The 20,680-nt window shown below is 34.8% G+C and overlaps 2 protein-coding genes across 3 annotated transcripts; both read right to left on the bottom strand.

Moving 5' to 3' along the window:
* Window positions 1-151: 151 nt before the first annotated feature.
* On the bottom strand, window positions 152-3,280 carry LOC109794165 (glucomannan 4-beta-mannosyltransferase 1). Its single transcript, XM_083059220.1, has 9 exons — window positions 2,966-3,280; window positions 2,280-2,378; window positions 1,938-2,190; window positions 1,709-1,819; window positions 1,461-1,597; window positions 1,240-1,353; window positions 956-1,155; window positions 630-824; window positions 152-334 (listed from the first exon to the last, which is right to left on the bottom strand). The coding sequence occupies exons 1-9, from the start codon at window positions 3,278-3,280 to the stop codon at window positions 175-177; spliced, it is 1,584 nt and encodes a 527-aa protein (XP_082915346.1). The 3' UTR covers window positions 152-174.
* Window positions 3,281-13,563: 10,283 nt separating this feature from the next.
* On the bottom strand, window positions 13,564-20,613 carry LOC109796091 (ABC transporter B family member 1). 2 transcript variants are annotated; one of them, XM_029271016.2, is made up of 10 exons: window positions 19,750-20,613; window positions 19,598-19,652; window positions 19,218-19,429; window positions 18,925-19,125; window positions 18,444-18,703; window positions 18,031-18,347; window positions 17,690-17,913; window positions 16,061-16,434; window positions 15,174-15,888; window positions 13,564-15,087 (listed from the first exon to the last, which is right to left on the bottom strand). In XM_029271016.2, exons 1-10 carry the CDS (start codon window positions 20,173-20,175, stop codon window positions 13,804-13,806), a joined length of 4,068 nt encoding a protein of 1,355 aa, XP_029126849.1. In that variant the 5' UTR covers window positions 20,176-20,613; the 3' UTR covers window positions 13,564-13,803. The 2 variants fall into 2 exon arrangements, with proteins under 2 accessions (XP_029126849.1, XP_020211306.1); XM_020355717.3 differs by having other exon boundaries at window positions 19,218-19,393; window positions 19,750-20,612.
* Window positions 20,614-20,680: the final 67 nt, after the last annotated feature.

The following is a 20,680-nucleotide window of genomic DNA, read 5'->3' as shown; positions in this document are numbered from 1 at the left end:
TATGCATGGGCAGTTGGGCACAAAGAAATCCTGATACCATGTGGATGGATCCTACTAAGTAGGTAATTGTAGCTACTTTCACCACCAGTTTTATGCTTATGGATAGCTCTAGTCCATTAGTTTTTCAAACACAAACAGAGAGACATATTAATAGTTTTATCATTGCTTTAAGCTTTAGTAGGGTACAATTGTTCCTACTTGCCCAAATCCCATTGTAAAGAAAGCCCCTGCCTGCAACAATAGATAGATAAAAAAATGATCTTGTCCGAATAGCAGGTCATAGATTGCACAGTGCAGCATATACATCCCCACTAAGATCTCCAATGGGTGGATCCTGATGATTGAAGTAAGGGGTTAAATTCTGCTTTGAATGAATTTACAGGGAGTAACAGTCTAAAATGTTATCACATTATGATTAAGTCTAAAATGTTATGAAAGAATATTTAAAATATTGTAATTGTGTTCCTGTTCCTCTTTTTTTTTTTTTTGTTTCCTGCAAGCTTAAGTTTGTTTTTGGATGTTTGAATTGTGTTTCTTGTATGTAATTGTTGAGCAATTCAATGGCAATTTGTGCTGTTGGTTGAATGAAATACTTTATTTAGACAGACTAGTAGCAAAGCAGTTCGTACCTGTCTATAATTCGGAACCATGAGGTTCTTGATGGCCTAGCATTCTTCCTCTGTTTCATGGCATTTCCAAGCTTCTCGGTCACCACCCATTCATTGACACGACTTGCTTCCAAGAGTCCAATAATTGCTGCTTTAGTTCGATGGAGCGACATGACATTCTCAAAGAGTATCCAGAGTACTAGTAGATGCATGGATCTTTCTCATGTATAAGTGGATGTAGAATAATTAGGGTAGTTTTGCGAAACTAACTTGATTAAGCATAAATAGATACATTCAGACGGAAACTGGATAACTTTTTTACTGTTGTTGCAGTGAGGACCAAGTACCTTTGGGTGGAGACTGCATTTAGAATTGTAATGGTTGCTGGGATGTAGATGGCAATCTGCTTTTTGAGAGTGACTTCAGGAACTATCACACAAGCTGGTATAACTATGCAGTAGAAGAAGAACGTCACCCAATGTGCAACTATTTTCCTCACAAAGAAGAAAGCATAGACAAGATGAAGTCTCTTGAGAAGCGGTACCTTCTGGATTATACATACAGGTTCAATCAATATAAGATTTTGTAAATCTTGGTTAGCTGTTTAAGGGAAAATTATGAGATTACTTACATGGCAGTAGAGGATTTCCATGGTCATTTTCTTGAAGAGATTAGCTGGCCCACATGACCACCTGTGCTGCTGATATCGGTATGCTTTAAATGTGCTTGGCAGTTCATTTTTTACCTGACAAGCATCGAAATTTCCCCACATGGTATGGTATAGTTTATGGGTTACTCAAGCTTACAAGAAGATATTATATCAAAGGAATTAGTTAAGTATGGATAACTCACTTTTACGTCACCCACGAAAATAAAGTCCCAACCCTTCAGGCTTGCCCGAACTGCAAGGTCCATATCCTCCACTGTGGTTCGGTGATTCCATCCTCCAGCATCTCTTATTGCTTGAATCCGCCAAACTCCTGCTGTCCCTGTATGTAATAGAGGAAATTTGAGCAAGCCCGTATGTATTAGAGGAAATTTGAGTAAGCTTGCTGCAAAGGTGCTTGTCTGAATTTAATTCAATGAACATTTTAACTGACCATTGAAACCAAAGAATGAGTATGTTGAAGAGCCCACTTCCTGTTCCACACTGAAGTGATAATCGAGTGACATCTCTTGAAGCCGTGTCATCATACATTCCTCGGAATTCACTGTATTGACATGAAAACAATTTTAAAGAACTTTGATTTGCTGGACTCATTAATAAGGTGTGATGTCACATTGATGTGGTTGGAACAATTTAACAAGGTGTTATTGGCAGTTACTTACCAAATTTCCATCTTGCTTGAACCAAACCAAATTTTGGGTTCTCAAGCAGGTAAGGAATTGTATTCCAAAGAAAATCTGCATCTGGCTGAAAATCTGCATCAAATATTGCTACAAATTCGCAATCCTTGACATATTCCTTCTCCAAACCCTCCTTTAGGGCACCTGCCTTGTAACCATTGCGATTTGTCCTTGTTTCATATTTGACATTCACACCTTTCTGTATCCATCTTTGACACTCTGTTCCGACCAATTCCTGCATGTTTGAAAACACAATACTGTAAATTTGTACACAAAACGTGCATATGGAATCTGCATTGAAGCTTTACTGGATTAATTGCATACCCTTAAGACTGGATTTGTTGAGTCATCAAGAACCTGAACTATGAACCTGTCTGCTGGCCATGACAGCCCACATACTGCTCCAATTGAAAGCTTGTAGACCTGGAAGCAGAAATTGAAATCTTTTAGATGAGGTAATTCATTTTTGTTCTTATATAGTTATGACCATTATATTGCAATTCCTAGTTTGTCAAACACAATGAATATGTGTGTTCCTTTACTTTGTCAGTTTGCTGTGATTTATCATGAGTATGATTGTTCATAATTTAGAATATATTCAAATTAAGACAATCTGAAAGGACAACTTCAGTGATGGATGTTTAAAAGATGCTAGATTTTTTGGTTAAAGTGAATAGTGCAAAACTAACCCTCTGAAAGGAAGAATGAGTAAGAAAAAAGTAGCAATGAGGGAATTAATTATTAAAGACATGTGATAAGACGTTTGAGAACACAGAATCTAGTTGATTTTTTTTCCCATTTTAAGCTGGTCTTAATTATTTACTACTTACAAATGATTAAAGATTATGATTGGATTTGTTGTCATTCAGAATTGTAAAACACTAGCACCTGATTGGGCTACTGAAGTAGCATTTTGGGATAAAATATCATAATTTAAATGGTAACTAAATAGATATCACATAACACTAATTTCAGTTGGTGCAAAACTTCTTAATTAAAAAGCAAGTTACCTCTTTCTCATTATACATAGGTATTTGGATCAACACCATGGGGAATCTTTTGTTTCTCTGCAGCTTCTGTTTCATGGCTTCCAAGTTATACCTGGTGTATCTTTTCTTCCCCAGCAATTTGACAAATAAGATTACAATTGCCATTGCTACCCTTTCAACAAATAGCATGATTGACATAATTGAGCATATTATGACAGCTAGTTTTAGGAGTGGTATTACCACTGGGGCTCGTATTGATTCCCAGGCATAGCGCAGACTGCTTGAAGCATGTCCTGGAACCCTGACTTCAGGCTCTTCAAATATTAGGTTTCTCATGGTTTCTAGGGCTGTAGTTAAGGAATATTGAGCCTGAAGAGAATCTCGCTTGGCGAATAAGGAAATTGGAGGAGGGATCAGTTACTTGATGCAGGAGGGATCAAGTGGGTGTGATGTGTGTTGGAGATGAAACCTTTACTTTAAATAGGAAGGAAATGCAAGGTAGGAAGATGAGGACATGCATTTGGGTTTAGGTGGAAGAACATAGTGTGTATAGTGAGATATTTAGAGAAGAGATATTCTTTTTAATAGACACACGTTATTCATGCAAGCAATGGTGCTGCAACGTAGCCACTTGATAGCTGGATATGTCTTTTCTTGCCGACAATTTGATCAAGAATTTTACTGTCAATGATTTTGACCAGAGTAATAACTCTGCTCATGTTTGATCAAATTTATGAAATTGTGTTATATTGCAACTTTGCAAGTGAATATCTGATAAAAGCCTATGGAACAAAACTGCTATTTTTGGTACTTCTCCAAGGGTTAAATACAGTATTTATGCTGAGTTAATTTTCAATCCTCTGTAAATCTTCTAAATAGGCTGTTTCCGTTATTTTATGAGCAGGAGCATATCAGTCATATAAAACTTCATTTATTTGCTTCTGTGATTAATTTGTTTGAGAAAGGTTGGTGAAAGATTTGAAGTATTCATAGTTCACTACAAAATGCTTTGGATTCTTCATAATTATTATCTAACAAATTAATCATAAAAGCAAATCAACAAATTCTCAAGTAATTATGGTCTTGCTCTAAATGATTTTACTGCAATTTTGCGTTTTGATGGAGCCAATGGTGGATAAATGAAAAATCCATGTAAGCCAACCCCGTGTAATAGCTTAGTGGTTGATTTATAGTTCCATTTTTACACTATGAGAAGCTATAGGTTTCTTGCAATTGCTGAGTTTATAAAATAGTCTGCTGCTAAAAAAATTTAATATTGTTAATAGAAAATTATTTCTTTATTGAAAATATGTGTAGCTCTCTACCACTGTAAATAACATGTTTGCTTGTTGCCATAAAATTGTAGCATCTTTATTTCTACTAGAACCATTTGATGCATTTTCTAGGCACTATTTATTTATTTTTTAGTTAGGAAGGTATCTTGCTTTCTCTCCATACGGACTTTCTTACTGTAATTTCCAAACCATATTCTTTTATATAAAGTATCACTTTGGCAAACAATAGGTAATTAAAGGAAATGAGAGTAATGTAAAAGGAATGACGGAGACGGTGTGACGGTGCCTTGTTAAAAAAGATTAATGCAGCTGAAAAGTGGGACAGATAAAAAGAAGAGGTGACAGTGTACATATTTGTTTTGATATCAAAAGTTTAGGAATATAATGGTAAAGTAGAATGTATGTAATCTCCTTTTGAAACATTTGGCAGACAAAAAGAAAAAAAAAATCGTATTTTCTGCAATAAATTCCTTATTAGATGAGATGGATGTCCTTCTTTCCTTTTATTTCCTCTATTAAAATTTAGTTTCTGTAGAGCTCCCTTTTCATTTTAGAGATGGACGTCCTTTTGTTACTTAGGTATGGGATATTTTTATAAAGGACTGTTAATTGATTGACTCTGGAAGACTGGAATTTAATGAGGCCAATTTTGAAGTTGAAGCTATTCCATATAAGTACCCAAAAGGATGCACTTTCCTTTCTTTATATTTGTTAAATTGAAATTACTTTTACGTTAATCCCAATTATAGTTGGATTATGCTCTCTGAAGTGATATGAAGTGGATTAAGCTGAGAAGTGACTACTTGGGAAAATCAGCTGTATAAAATGTTATTTTTTGATTCAGATAGCATGTATTTCTTCTGTAACATGCAATCATTTGGATTTATCAGAATTTTGCATACACTCAAGTTCAATGTGGGCAATATTTTCTAGTATTTCAGCTATACTGGCGGCTTCCTTATCAATGGATTGTTCGTTACAAGTTATCAGGGGGAAGGGGAAGTTTTCATTTCCATAGGTACTGCTTTCATTGTGCTAAACTATTTTCTCTTCTGCTATTAGAGGTTGAAATAAAATATGAATTGCCCAAATGATGCTGTGTCGATCACGGCCGTAAGAGGCTTCTGAAGTGTTTTGCTATGCAAGATGCATTACACAAGGTAGTTTCCGTTTATGATGAACTATGTCAAGTCTTGTATGTGTTATGAATGAAATGGTGGCTGCAGAACAATAAATATAGGAAGTATGTTCGTGTGTCTTTTTTGAGAAATTATACTGTCAGGACTCTGGCAAAGCCTTGAGTCTTGACTTAGGCTCTCATCATATTAACTTGATTAGCATGTGAGTTACTGTTGTAAGGTGTAATTGATGAAAGAAATTCCTTTTTCCTGTGTATCAGATCAGTCTTGATAGGTTTGTTTTGGCCAGTACAAAACTATGAGCTTCAGACAACTTTTATTATGTCGGTTATCTTGATTTTGTTGTGGCATTCAACTCTTTTACATGTTTACTATGTCACATTCAGCCACGTATAGGTTTGTATCAGTTTTCTGTGAGTTGTCATAGGTTTGCATGTATCTGCAATATAGTATACCTGTTTACTGTACCACAATTCAGCCACGTATCAGTTTTTTGAGTAGTTATGCCTAGACAAAAGTATCAGCTTCAGACAATTTTATTATGTCTATCTTGATTTTATTGCACTATTCAACTCTTTTACGTGTTTACTATACCAAATTTCAGCCATGTATAGGTTTTTATCACATTGTTTGTTGTCATAGGTTTGCACGTATCTGCAATATAGTATATCTGTTTACTGTACCACAATTCAGCCACGTATCAGTTTTCTGAGTTGTCATAGCTTCATAGTTTTGGTTTTATCTGCTGCAATATAGATATACTATTTAATTCATATATCTTCTCTGATGATATTAATGGATAGGGTACTTGACTGTTCTTGCCTATACTAAGAATCCTGAATACATACCTGTGTAGGTAGCAATTTGTGTCTAAGCTCATACTCAGTGGGAACCTATATATCCATACCTGAATCTATTAAACATTTATTTAGTTAAAAGTGTCTTGGTTTTTGACAACCTAGTAAAATAAAATTATTATTTTAGAACTAAATTAACTATAAAAATTTATAAAATAAAAAACATTAATTGAAAGTGTAATGTATCTAACATAATTAAAAGATATTCAATGATCTTTTCAAATCTTAGTTGGAATACACTGACGTGCATGTTTAGACAAGTTGGACATCATAGTATCCATGCAATCCTGTGAAGGGTAATTACATGGGACTGAACCTAAACCCATTTGATGGGTAACAAAACTTATTTATTGTGGGTACTCGTTGGATCCAAGTCTAAATGCCATTTCTTATCTTTCCCAGTTTTACCCGAGTGGGAGAAGTAACTGCCTTAAATTAGTTGGCCTAGTTTTCTTAGTAAGTGTGTTAGCAATGCAGATTTTGCTGCAAAGTGACTCTTGTTGGATGGTAAACTAATAAAAATGGGAGAATACATTTCCTTAGTTTCTGCCTTCATTCTGTTCCACGTATTTTATTTCAGCCATTAGTGATTGCAATGTTAAAAAGCCAATGAGTTACCCTGTTAATATTTCATTTCATGGATAATAGGAGTAATTAGGTCACTGAAAATGTTGAGTTTGTAGGATAGGTTAAAGATCCATATTTGGTATTTGTGGAATGATACCTATTGAGCAATAAATATAGGAAGTTTGTTGTTTCACGTATATGGGTCAATTGTGATTATTTAAAGAAACTTCTTTGCACTTTGTATATCCGACTCTTGATAATTGTTATACACCTTGTACATAATTGATGGATTCAGATAATTATTTTTATGCGTATATTCATTTAACCTTACATGTCCACATTTTGTTTGCACTATCCAATTCGCTCCACTATTTTAATGTCTGTGTTCCACAATTCTGCCTAAATTTAGATTTTATTTCAGGAATTTAATTAAAATGCAATGGCAGCAAAGGTTTTGATCATCAATTGTCGTGTATGGTAGGATTGTTGACTTTCCTAATAATTACTCTTAACAGTCATATCATATCGAGGATTATTTTTAATTGATTGACTGTGTGAATCTTTACACTGCCAGTACATCAAAATTAAACTCTTTATTTTAAGGCAGATGAATCCTCAATATTGCTATGCATATTTACCTTTCCATGTTTTCCCAAGCATGGACCAAGATATTTCTGGATTTGTTTTTCCGCTGCTCATTAACTGTTTTATGTCTTGTAGGGAGCATCAGATTGCAGTTTTTATTATATAGTGATGTTTATTAGAGGGCTAACTAGTGAAACTATTTATTTTTGGGGATAAGGAAACAGTTTTCCATACTTTGGAAGGGGGCGATAGTTCTGATTTTGCATGTCATTGAATCTGTCTCTGACTAGTAATATTCTTTTCCCAAGAGTTAGCAATTTAGTTTATGCTGGAAGGCTGGATGCACTTGGTCATATGCATCAAGCAAATAGGTCACATTTCTGGGAAAGAGAAGTGCGGTTGTCCTCCTTTGTTCTGCATTTCATAATTTTTTTGTGCTTGTTTCATTTGTTGTCCCTCGTGCTATAATGCTATATAGATAAGCTTGTTTATTGGTTTATCTTGAATTGCAAAGTCCTGTGTGTATTAAATGTGTGACAGATCTTATTTTTCTTGCAAATTGGATGGCAAATCATGTGAAGAATCTTTTATAGTTCTGCCGTGTTCTCTAACCCCTCCTAGGGGTTTGTGGTGTGTCATATTTTCTTGTTTAAAACTGGTATTTCCATGTTTTTCGCTTTCCAGTGGTGATTTACATGCATGGTGGAGAATTTGTCATGTATAATGAGTGGGTTATTTCATAAAGTACAAGTCTGTTTGGTTTGCTGGTGTCAGCAATATGTTGTATTTATTTGTTTGTCATAACTTTGTTTCTATTTTGGATGCATGATTCAGTTGAGCTGGTGTGCTTTGTTTTTGGGTCTTTATGTTGGTCGCATGTAATTGCTGTCACTGTAAGGAGAGTGTTTATTGTTTAAGGACTTCTGTTAAATTTTTCATTTTGGGCTCGGTAGATCTGTTGGACATGTAAAAGGAACTGACCCCTTTTTATTTTGGATGTCTCTGCTGTGCTTGTTTATATCCTTGCCTTTTCATTTCCCGTTCAGTGTACTATATAAACAATGAGTTATCGTTAAATATGATGGTGTAGAAATATTACGAGATAGAAATGTGTACACAATGAGTTATCATCGATGTTGAGTAAACAAAAAAATTAGGTATGATTGAAAAAAAAAACCTACTTTTGGAACAGGAATTGAACAATAATATAATTATATTTAATTTGTAGTTTATTATGATTATAGTTTTAACTTATTAAGTAATAATAGGTGATATATCATCCCTTACTCTTTATAAAGAGGAATATATTCCAAAGGGAATTTTTCCCCCTTCCAAATTAACCTCTCTAAAGTGATGAGATGTACAAAATGAGAGTACAACTGTATCTACAGTTGAATTAAAATTAGTCGAGTTTATGATTTATTTTAATTTAAATTAATGGGGTAACATCTCCTAGTTATTTTATTTTAATATCTATGGTTAAAAATATATTTTGATCTTTAAATTTGAGGCTAATTTTTAATTTAATTTTTATATAAAATGTTTTTAATTGTCTCTGCTTATAAATTTCTTTTTATTTTATCCTTACTGATTATTAATGTTATACAATTTGTCAGGGTTAATACACTCAAACTAAAAGGACAAAAAATATATTTTTTATTCTTATATGCTCCCTATACTTGATGGTGATGTCATGTTAATCTTAAAATTATAAAGAGGAGACTTTAAAAGTGATTGTTAGAGCTAAGGATTAAACGTATATTTTAAAAGACTGATCATGGATTTAAGCATGGTTACTTAGAAAAATGATGTAGCTGATTTGCAGAATTACTTATGGCAAGCTTCTTGGATGAGAATCAAACTTGAGATTTGATAATTGATTTAGGTAACAACAGTAAACAATAAGTGGTTCTCTTTCTCTTCCTTGTTAAACTATTCATTGTCAGATAATACTAAATTTTACTCGTGAATGTTTACGAATGTTTTTTGATCATATCTACGTGAGGTATAGGAAGGAAAAGTTGAAAATAAATGTACATTTTTAGAATTTGAAAGTAACATTAATAACTGCGAATGAAAAGCCCAAAAGGAGTAATTGGAGAATTTAGGCTATTTGGCATACATTCAAGGATCTATAAGACGCGGAGGTATTGGAATTTGGAAAGACAACGAAAAAAATTACTTTAATTTTCATGGATTGTTGGTGTCAAGTTTTCTTCTTGTTAATTAAAAATAATCCCAAGTATAAATTTTAAAATAGTCATGGAAATCTATGACTGAATCACAACTTAAAATATCTTTACATTGCATTTGTAGTCTAATTAAACTCAAAATAGTTTTAAAATGTAAAAAAAAATAAAAAAAAAAAGAGAAACAAAATATCCGATTTAGGAAAAAACCAAATGCACTATAAAAATTGTTTAATTCCACTTTTCGATTTGTCTAGAGTGTAAAGCAAGTGATGGGTCCATCTCACCCCAGGTCCAGTTTGACATACTCAGCTGAACTCGGTGCTGAATAAGCTATAACGGACAAAAGCTAATCCCTTTTTCAGATTTATTTTCCCTTGTTTTCTTGGGGGGTGTTTGAGAAGCTGATGAACATCAACAGTTTGCTTTAGTTGAATCATGTTCACAAGCAACCAAATTTTGGTTATGATGATGAGCAGGAAACAAAGGCTTTTGGCCTCAACCATAGCCTCCTTAGCGGTTGCATTTGTTTTGACTCAAATATTTGGCCCCTATCATACTTTATAAGATGGCCAAGCAAAATTTATGCCACAAAGTAAGAAAAACAAAACAGGATTCACACTCATCCACCGCTACTATTCAAATTTATAATGATTTTTTTACTTTTTTTGCTCATAACTACTCTTAAACTGCTATTCCCCTTGACGGTCCAATCATAATACTTCAAATAATATTTTTTTCTGCATCTTGACATTCAGCATTCATTTGCATCAGAATCTGGTTTCAACTTCTAACTTTTAGCACCCAGCATAAATCAAACGAACTTGGGCCAACAAATGAATGGCCCATTTAATGAAAACGCATCACAGCAAAAGGCGAAAAAAAAAAAGTGGAACACGTCAACTCTACCCAATGGTACGATGAGGCCATTGTCTCGGTGGTCTCAGTTGCTTGGCTGGAAAAACTATCTGTGGCTAATGTCAAGGATTATTTATTTATTTATTTTTAATTTATGCACATGATTCATACAGTCTCTCAATATTATTTAAAGTTAAGTTGTTCGTAAGATTGTGACTACTTGGGTTTAATTAATTTCCTATTCAACCATAGCGTTTTTATGTGTGAATATTCAATTATAAATTTTTGATAGGTTTATTTCTTAGATTTAAATTTGATCCAATTAAAATTCCATAACTTATTCAATCTGATTTATTAAAAAATATTTAAAATTAGTATTATATATAGTTAAATTATGAATTAAAAATATAAAGTTAAAATTAAAGTATACTAATAATATCTATACATATATAACTATTCTAAAATACTCATTCTCTAATTGCAAATTACTCATTATTATTTAATTTCTATTATCTTTATTTTTCAATACATATTATGTAAAATGTCTCTGAATAAGTTAATAACTTTTATTATTAATTTATTATTTCCTCCTTTTTCATTTCAAACTTGAATCGTAGTGTTTCAAGAACTATTCACATCTTTATCATTACAAGTTTGCTTTTATTTTTCATTTAAGATTTTGTATCTCTTTTAAATATTGTCTTAAGTTCATTTCAATTATAATTTGATTTGCAAGTTAAAATTTGAAATGCTATATGAAAGTGAAAATTCATTTATTTTTAAATAAATTGAGTTTTAACATCATTGCAATATTAATTAATTCCAATTTGAATCAAATGGTATAATATAGTTGATAGACAATTATGTCTTTTAAACACGTGATTAGAGTTTAATCTCTTATGTTTGTATGTATAGAAAAATGTTTGTCGGGAGAAATTAGTCCTTTGAATGAATATATGTATCTCAACTTAAAGATACTCTAAGTAACCAAAAAGGCTAATACTAATTTGAATTTAATTTTTTAAATTTCAATTTTGACACTTATTATGAATAAAGAGGAGGTGCCTTGATTTTTAAAAATTATTTTCATAATTTTCTCCTCAATTTTAAAATATATATTTCTTTTTAATTTCCTCCTATTTTAATATAATATAAAATTCAATATTAATAATATAAATTTATTATTTCTTTTGTTAATTTTATTTAAATTAAAAAAATGCTCATGCAATACATAATAAAAAAGCGAACAATTATTTAGAAAGATATAAATTTTAGAAAAATACAAAACATCATTCCATGTTGAAAATAATGTGAAATATGAGCTAAACACAGTTCCAAAATACATCAGATTTAGTTTTTAAAATTTGAACATGTGAAGGGCCTTAATGTCTCTCATGAAACCTCCCAACTTAGTACCGAGTGATCTACAAAATCTCGCAAAGAGATATTCTATAATGAATGCTTTGATTGGGAGTAATAACAGGTTGTCTATATTGTTGGCCAAAGGCACATATTATCATCATTATCAAACTATATCAGTCACAGCATGTGTTCATGTCCCAATATTTTTCGTTAAGCAAAGATTTACATAAGCTGCTGAGGCTCTTTATAGTACCATGCCATATGTCATCCACTAAAGCAACGACCCACTTTTAATCCACCCCCATGTTGCTACTCACATCCTTACTTTTTAGTTTACAGTAAATTACACTTGACACCTCAGTTAGGTTTCGTTTGATTGCATTGATAATTTTTTTCCCTTATAATAATATTATATATATATATATATATATATATAACCTATAAATCTTAAATAATCTAATTAAGAGATCCAAACCACTATTATTTATGTCAACTAATATATTTCAAATAATTTTCTATTTTCTTAACAAAGATCATAATATAATGTTCAAATAATTGAGGGGTTAATGTAATGGCTAAGTAATTATTAGCATAATATTTTTTAAATAATTAAGAGAGATTATTGTAATGGTAAAAAAGTGTGCAATTTCAGAAAATCTCAAAGAATATTTATGTAATTCACTATTTAGTTTAACAAATTAAAGTAACCAAAGTGTCATTAGATAGACACATATAATCTAATCTTTTGCTTGCGTTAGGTATGATATGAATATAATTATCAAACTTCTTATGTTTAGTAATATGTAAATTTCACGATAAATATTTTGCAAAAAAGTTATAGTTTTTTTTAATCTCGGAAAAAGACTATCTTTCCTCGATCTAAAATTTTATATGTGAAAAACAAACAAATAAGTCAATAAATAAAGGGACCAAAGTTTGGTCCCCATTACGGATAGCAAGCACTTGAGCACCATGCACACTCCTCGTTTGTGTCATTTTCCTATGCCGTACTTCATTTTTATGTCACGCTTGTCCACAAACTCATCCCACATTTAGATCCTTCTCCGATTCTCACCTCTTGTCTATTTCAATGTCATGCACGTTTGTGCCACTATCATCTCATCTTAACTCAATAATTTTTGTCCCCTTCATATGCACTTGCCATCCCGTTGGGATCACAACCAATGAATATTTAGAATTTTTATGAAAACGATCGTGCATCATGTTCAGTACCTGATTGTGATGTGTCTCATGCTCAAGAACCTTAAGTGCTATCAGTGTTGGAAAGTAATAAAATTTTAATAAGACCATTTACAGCCTCACCAAACACTTTTTTTAATTCCTTGCTAGTAAATCATTTTACACCAAACAAATTTCTCTGCAATTGGTATATGCGTACAAGACCCACTATTGTTAATTAGCACTTCAATAGTTTACTTCTATCCTTGAGCATTTTCAAAGTTACTTCAATCCTTAAGCACTTCAATAGTTACTTCAATCCTTAAGCACTTCAATAGTTACTTCAATCCATAGTTGTTCATTTTACACCAAACAAATTTCTCTGCAATTGGTATATGCGTACAAGACCCACTATTGTTAATTAGCACTTCAATAGTTTACTTCTATCCTTGAGCATTTTCAAAGTTACTTCAATCCTTAAGCACTTCAATAGTTACTTCAATCCTTAAGCACTTCAATAGTTACTTCAATCCATAGTTGTTCATTTTACACCTAACAAATTGCTCAAGAATTGGTATATGCATACGATACGCAAAAAGGAGGCCTTTAATAAATTAATAAGGATGAGCATCTATTCATCCATTTCAATCTCGTTCCTGTATTTGTCTCTGTCATTTGCTTAGTAACATTCATAAAGACAAGAGATACATTCTTGAATAGGAAGGGAAAGGGGGATACACAAACTATACTATGGTCAAAACAAAAATGCCAACAATTATAATGGGTATATGGCTTATAATCCTGTGGTTGGTAACTTGATTTGAATGGCTAGCCTTCTCTTTCATCATCTTTTGGCCTTGTTGAAGAACTTGAACCTGAGGCCATTCCAATGACTTGGCTGTGTGTGAACCTTTGTAGCTGAATCATGCGTGCATATATCCCATCAGGGTGATTTTTCAACAACTGTGAATGTGAACCTTGCTCAGCTACTTTCCCATCATCGATCACAGCAATCACATTGGCATTTCTGATAGTTGATAGCCTGTGTGCAACAACAATAGTTGTTTTTCCTGCGGCAGCACGGTCTAGAGCTTCCTGAACTGACCTCTCAGATTCAGCATCAAGTGCACTTGTGGCCTCATCAAGGAGCATAAGTTCAGCCTTCCTCACAAAAGCACGAGCAACCGCAATTCTTTGCTTTTGTCCCCCAGAGAGTTGAACACCTCTCTCACCAACAAACGTTTTGTATCCATCTGGCAAAGCAGATATGAACTTGTGTGCATTGGCAAGAGTTGCAGCTTCAATTATCTCAGCTTCAGTGGCTGAGTCATGGCCATAAGCAATGTTTTCATAGATAGTAGTAGCAAACAAGCATGGCTCCTGTGGTACCACAGAAATGTGCCTTCTTAAGGACTTGAGGTTGTATTTTCTGATGTCCTTGCCATCAATCATGACTCTACCAGATGTTGGATCATAGAATCTCTGTATAAGTGCAATAACTGAGCTCTTACCACAGCCACTTGGTCCTACAAGTGCAAGAGTTTTACCAGCCCTGGCACGAAGGCTGAGGTCGCGAAAAACTGGCATATCAGGGCGAGTTGGATAAGAGAAGTCTACATGCTTGAGCTCAACTTCGCCACGAAGGCGATCAGGAACAGGAGTAGCATCTTGATCATCAGGTTCAATTTCGGTTCGGCGGTCTAGGAGCTCAAAGACTGACCTCATGGCTCGGCCACCTTTGATAAAGTCAGGAGCCAGAGTTAAAGTCTCAGCAGCACCATTTGCAGAAACCATTAGGACCATGAAAACTCGGATTGTTTTAGAGAAGTCAGAGATGCCATGCTTCACTAGCCAAGAAGCATACCAAAGACCAAGTGCATAGGAAGCATAAAGTGCAAACTGAGCTACACCATATCCACTTCCAGAGATTTGTCCCTTCCAAAAACAACGCTGTAGTGGAGCTTGGAGATTGGAGGTGAAAAGGCCAACAATTTTTGCTTCTGAATTGAAGGCTGCAACAGTCCTTACATTGGCTATAGCTTCTCCTGCTAGTTGTGTGGCCTTAGCATGAGCCGCTTCCATGTCACCAGAGAAACCAGTCATGAACATTTTCTGTACAACATCCAACAAAACACAAATCAAAACACACGATTGAATCACAAAACATGTCAAGAAGGAAAAGTACAAAAGATACAAACCTGCAAAACGGTGGCTGCAACAACTACAGGAAAGACGGCTATGAGGACAAGGGCAAGGCGCCACTGCAACACAAACCCGGCAGTGCAAGCGACTAGCATAAGTGCAGTGTTCTGCACAATTACTGAAATTCGATCTCCAATGGCTGATCTGACATTGTTGGCATCAAGAGCAAGCCTTGCAGCAATCCTGGCACTCTCATTTTCCTCCTGATCAAACCATGCCATTTCATTTTTGAGCACGGCCGTCAGCATTTTCTCCCTCACACGTTTCGTAAGATTTTCCCCAACAATGTCCCAGAAGAAGTGTTGCAACGTGTTGAAGAGAAGTGCAGTTGATGAAAGGCCAATCAACAAGTAGCAGTACTTCTCTATTTGGCGGATCATGTATCTGTGGTCTGGATTGTAGTACACACTGAGGACAGCACTAAGAACATAAGCAAAGAATGCACTGAGGGATCCACAAACAACAGACCCTATAGAGCCAATTAAAGCATAAAGCCATTCAGGAGAGTTCATTTTTGCAAGTCTCCAGAAGGAACTAGCTTGCTCTTTAAAAGCTAGCTTTTCAAGCCTGTAACTTGGATGTGATGCATCAAGGGAGAGACTAAAATCGGATGTAGAGAAATCAGATAGCCTACGTGAGTATGGTGACCGTCCATAAGAAGAATTCCTAGCAATTATTGGTGAGCTTACAGAGTTTCTAGCACTTGAAGGCCTGCAAATGAAAATGTCATGTTAGATTATATATGAATATATGATTTATGATATTTCAGCTTGGAATATTTAGTGGCCAAAAGATGAATAAACTTCCATAAACAGTGAAAATGAACTTCAAATTCACACAGTTTTCTCAAAGAATATCAATGTTGAATATTGGTGAAAGATACCTTGCACTACTCTTTCTAGCATTACTCATGGCTGTTTCATGAGCCATCTCCTGCATCTTTATAAGCTTGGCATAGACTCCATTTTCACCTTTTGAGAAGAGCTCATCATGAGTTCCAATTTCAGAAACACTTCCTTGCTGAAGTACTGCTACAAGGTCAGCTTTGCGAATAGTGGAGAGGCGATGAGCAATCACTAGAGTTGTTCTGCCAATCATGAACCGGTCAAGGGCTTCTTGCACCAGCTTTTCCGACTCTGAGTCCAATGCACTTGTTGCCTCATCTAGGAGAAGAATTGCAGGGTTTTTCAGCATTGCCCTTGCTATTGCTATTCTCTGTTTTTGCCCTCCAGAAAGTTGCAGCCCTCTTTCTCCCACCTGCCAATACAATATAAAATTTAACTTTTATCAGACAATAGTTTAACAAATTATCTTTTTCAAAGGTTATGTTTGGATTGATAGAAAAGATGGAGTAGAATGAAATGATATTAGTTGTCATTATTTATAATGGGTTGCTTAAAAATGGACGGAATGGAATGAAATATAATGAAATGTATTCTAAATTTCTAATCCATTCCCATTCCATGTGCAATATCTCTTTATATTTCTTCCACCAATTTGGGGCTATGGGATGAAAAAACCTAATTTTTAGTTATTTTCCTTACCATTTCGTTCACTTCCCAGACAATTGAATGTAAATTTTACTTCAATCAATCTATGATAAAATATTGAATCAATGGTATGGTATTTTTTTTTCCATTCAGTGACATAGGTTAAGACTCTTGTTCCCAGATGTGGAACAAGCTCAATATCAATTAAATTAGTTCAGGACAAGAATTGAGAATCTATTATAAGTTTCTGCTTCATCATCTTTAAATTATCAAATATTATATGTTTCCTTCTGTCGTTGATAATTAGTTTATTAAGAGTCCTACGCATAAATTATCTAATCTTATGGAGGCTACACAATTGATGAAGAATTATTTTCCGTGCTCTTCATTCTTTTTTATCACATTTTAGAATTTCCCGGTTGTTTGTTTGTCTAGTACTTCTTTAAGATTGAACATGCACAAGTTGACTGAAGCATGTTACTCTCTTGGTCTTTAAAAGATGCAGTGCATGAACAAGCACATCCTGCTTTGACTTCTGACAAATCTCATCTTTTAAAAAAATACATAGACGAATTTTACTTTTTGACCAAATAAATAAATAGTCAAGACATTACCTTGTTTCTGTGTGGTTTTAATGACCAATTGTAACAATTGTGGGGATAAATAAATTTCCATTTTTGTTATCTCAGTTTTTCTATTTTGCAATGTATATTTTATTTTATAAGATTAAAAAGTGACTGAAAACCAAGGAAATTATCCAACACTTTTATATTTCCCCGCTGGAATTCAAATCCAACCATGCGATTACTTTAAAAGGGTCATTATCAACTGAGTGATGATACACCAGCAACAATTCATACATCATTTTTTGTGTGTATTATAAGTGTAATAAATGATGTGATGGGGATAGATAGATAGATACAAAACTATGTACGAAGTGTTGTACAAGTATCATTTCCCTTGCGATGCATAACCACACATGCAATACCTGGAGCTATTTTCATAAAACAAAGATGACTAACCTGGGTTTCATAGCCATCAGGAAGTTTAATGATGAATGAATGAGCATTAGCAACCCTAGCAGCTTCTTCAATCTCAACCTGGTCTGCATCAGGCCTACCCAACAGTATATTTTCTCTTATTGTGGTAGCAAACAAAGCAGGCTCTTGGCTAACTAGTCCTATCTGCTGCCTCAGCCATTTAAGCTTTAAAGTTTTAATATCATGCCCATCTAACAGAACTTGTCCTGCACATAGTTTTACCTCAACATCATAACCACAACTAGCACAACTTCAATCTCAAAATTCAAACAAACTAGTTAAACTTCCACACTACTAAAAAAAATGTAATTTTCAAGGTTTACCTGAAGTTGGATCATAGAATCTCTCAATGAGGGAGACAACAGTGCTCTTGCCAGAGCCACTGCTACCCACCAAAGCTATGGTCTTGCCAGCAGGCACATTCAAGGAGAAATCATTGAGGATCCGAACCTCCGGCCTAGATGGGTAAGAAAAATCCACATTTTTCAATTCCACAAGTCCAGTAACTGTGTCTAGTTCCATGCCAGATTCACTATTTCGATCTATAACCGGCTTGTGATCAATTATTCGGAAAATCTTCGCAGCAGCAACTCTGGCCTTTGTAAATGCAGCCATGCTTGGTGCAGATTGCCCTAAACCCCTGTGAATATTACAATCAAATCCATAACATGTTACTTAAATAAATGGTTGTTTCAATGACTATTAACACAAAAAAAATCACATTATAACTACTCACAATCCCCCTATCATAACAGCAAACATGGTTGCAATGGCAAGTCCTCCATTGGTGGCGTGGTGCCTAACCAGATAGCCTCCATACCACAGCAGAAGTGCATAACAGCAGAAAACAACAAAGTAAGTGGCACCCAATCCCATTCCCTTTGCAAACCCAGTTTTGTAGCCAATCTTCTGTGCAACCCTCAATGCAGATGAATAGGCTTGCAATGCCCTGGATTCTCCAACAAAGGCCAGCACTACCCGGATTTGTGCAATAGTCTGAAAATGCACAAATAATGCGAGAGGCAAGGTAATGCCAATTCAAATCAAATTCAATTAACAAAATTTCTTAGTTTTGTTATAGAGTATGTTTGGTTACAAGCTTAGAAGTGCTTTTGAGAACTTTTTTACTAAAAAATAAAACTCTTTATTTTTAATAGAGAAGTTCTAAAAAACGCTTATAATTTGTATCCAAACAGATTCATAGTCTCAAGTCTCACCTGTTCCACAATGTTGCCAGCTTGAGAAAGAGCCTCCTGGCTCTTACCAGAGAGCTTGGCCAAGGTGGCAGTGTGAATGCCTCCGATCACAGCTATCATAGGCACAACAGCAAGAGTTACCAAAGCCAATTGCCACACAGCAGTGAAACCCACAACAAAACCAGAAACAAAAGTAGCCATGTAGTGAATGAAATTCCCCAACTGCACACCAAACACCAACCATCAAAAGAATAAAAAACTAGTCCAAATCTAGCAACACAAACTCAAAAAAGGTGTTGAATTTGGCAGTGCACCTTTTCACTAATGGCGTCCTGGACCATGACAGCATCAGTGTTGATGGCAAAAACAACATCTGAAGTTCGAACCTCAGTGTCAAAGAACTGAATATCCTGGTTCAAGGCAGCTTCCAGATACTTGATTCTCATCTTGGTCGATTGACGCTCCCCGCTCCACATCCAACACGAAATCTCTGCAGCAACAACAACTCCAAAACCATCATCAAAGTCTAAAACGAAACAAGAACCAATTGATATTAAGAGCCTGTTTAAGATAAACCAAAAGTACTTTATGAGAATTTCTCAATCGAAAAAAACTCCTTATATTCTCAAAAACTCTTTTAAACTTGTATCCAAACAGGGTATAAGGCAATTCAATTCAATTGAAACTCACTCACCTGCCCATGAAGATGCCCAAATAGCAGCCCCCACCACCAGGAAGTAAAATGCATACTGCAAAAACACCAATCACAAAACTCACTCACATTCACTCCAAACACAAAAAAGCACGACACTTCAACACTCTTGAGCTGTGTTTGTTAATTGTTACCTTGACCACTTCCCTTGTCATCTTGTCGACATCATTAGCATTGGAGCCGAAGGAATTGACAAGATCCGCGAAGAACCGTAGAAAGAGAGGCAGAGAACAACCGTGCACAACCGCTCCAACCGTTCCAATTCCCATAAGAACATAGTCCAACCCATCAGCGAATCTGAAAAGCTCTCCGAACCCCACAGACCCAACACTCTCTCCTTTCTCCCCACTAATGGAACCACCCTTGTTCTCACCTGCTGCTGAAGCAGAAACAGAAAAAGAAACATCTTTGTTGGGTGGTTCAACATCAGAACTACTAGTGTTCATTTCACTCTGAACTTGGTTTTGTTGTGAAGGGGCATCAGAAACAAGCTCAAGGCCTTGCATTTCGGACCATTTCCACTGCTCAGTGGCTTTTATCTCCTCAGAATCTTTTGACATTTGCAAAATTCTCTATGCACAACTTCCCACCACCCCTTCTCCTTTATTGTCTCACTCTACCACTCCTAACTCATGCTATTGCTATTGCTATTGCTAACTAACTCTATTATTTAATATTGTTGTTGTCGACTTAAGGCTTCTAAATTTCACTCTTTTTATTCATTCTTCATTCTTCTTCTTGTTCGTGTGTTGTTGAGGCCACATTCATCACTCACTTACTCCTATGATATCCTACTTAACTATTATCTTCTCTGACTCCAGAGAGAGACTGTTAAGTTATGTGGGTTAATGCTCCATCAGTTTTTCTTCTTCTGTAAAAAACACCGAAAGTGACACATGGTGAGAACCTAGACAGAGAAAACTTTGGAGACATTCATTGAGATAGATAGAGAGAGAGAAAGAGTTTTGAATTTCCACCCGACAATCAACACTGTTCTTAGAAAACTTCGAGATCAATTTTTGACTCACTCGTATTCAATAAAAAAACAAACCATTATGTTATTCT

The sequence above is a fragment of the Cajanus cajan genome, chromosome 6, assembly GCF_000230855.2.
Source record: "Cajanus cajan strain Asha chromosome 6, NIPB_CcT2T_4, whole genome shotgun sequence".
Classification (NCBI taxonomy): domain Eukaryota; kingdom Viridiplantae; phylum Streptophyta; class Magnoliopsida; order Fabales; family Fabaceae; genus Cajanus; species Cajanus cajan.
The sequence above is the reverse complement of the archived record's forward strand: the minus strand, read 5'-3'. Positions and strand labels throughout refer to the sequence as shown.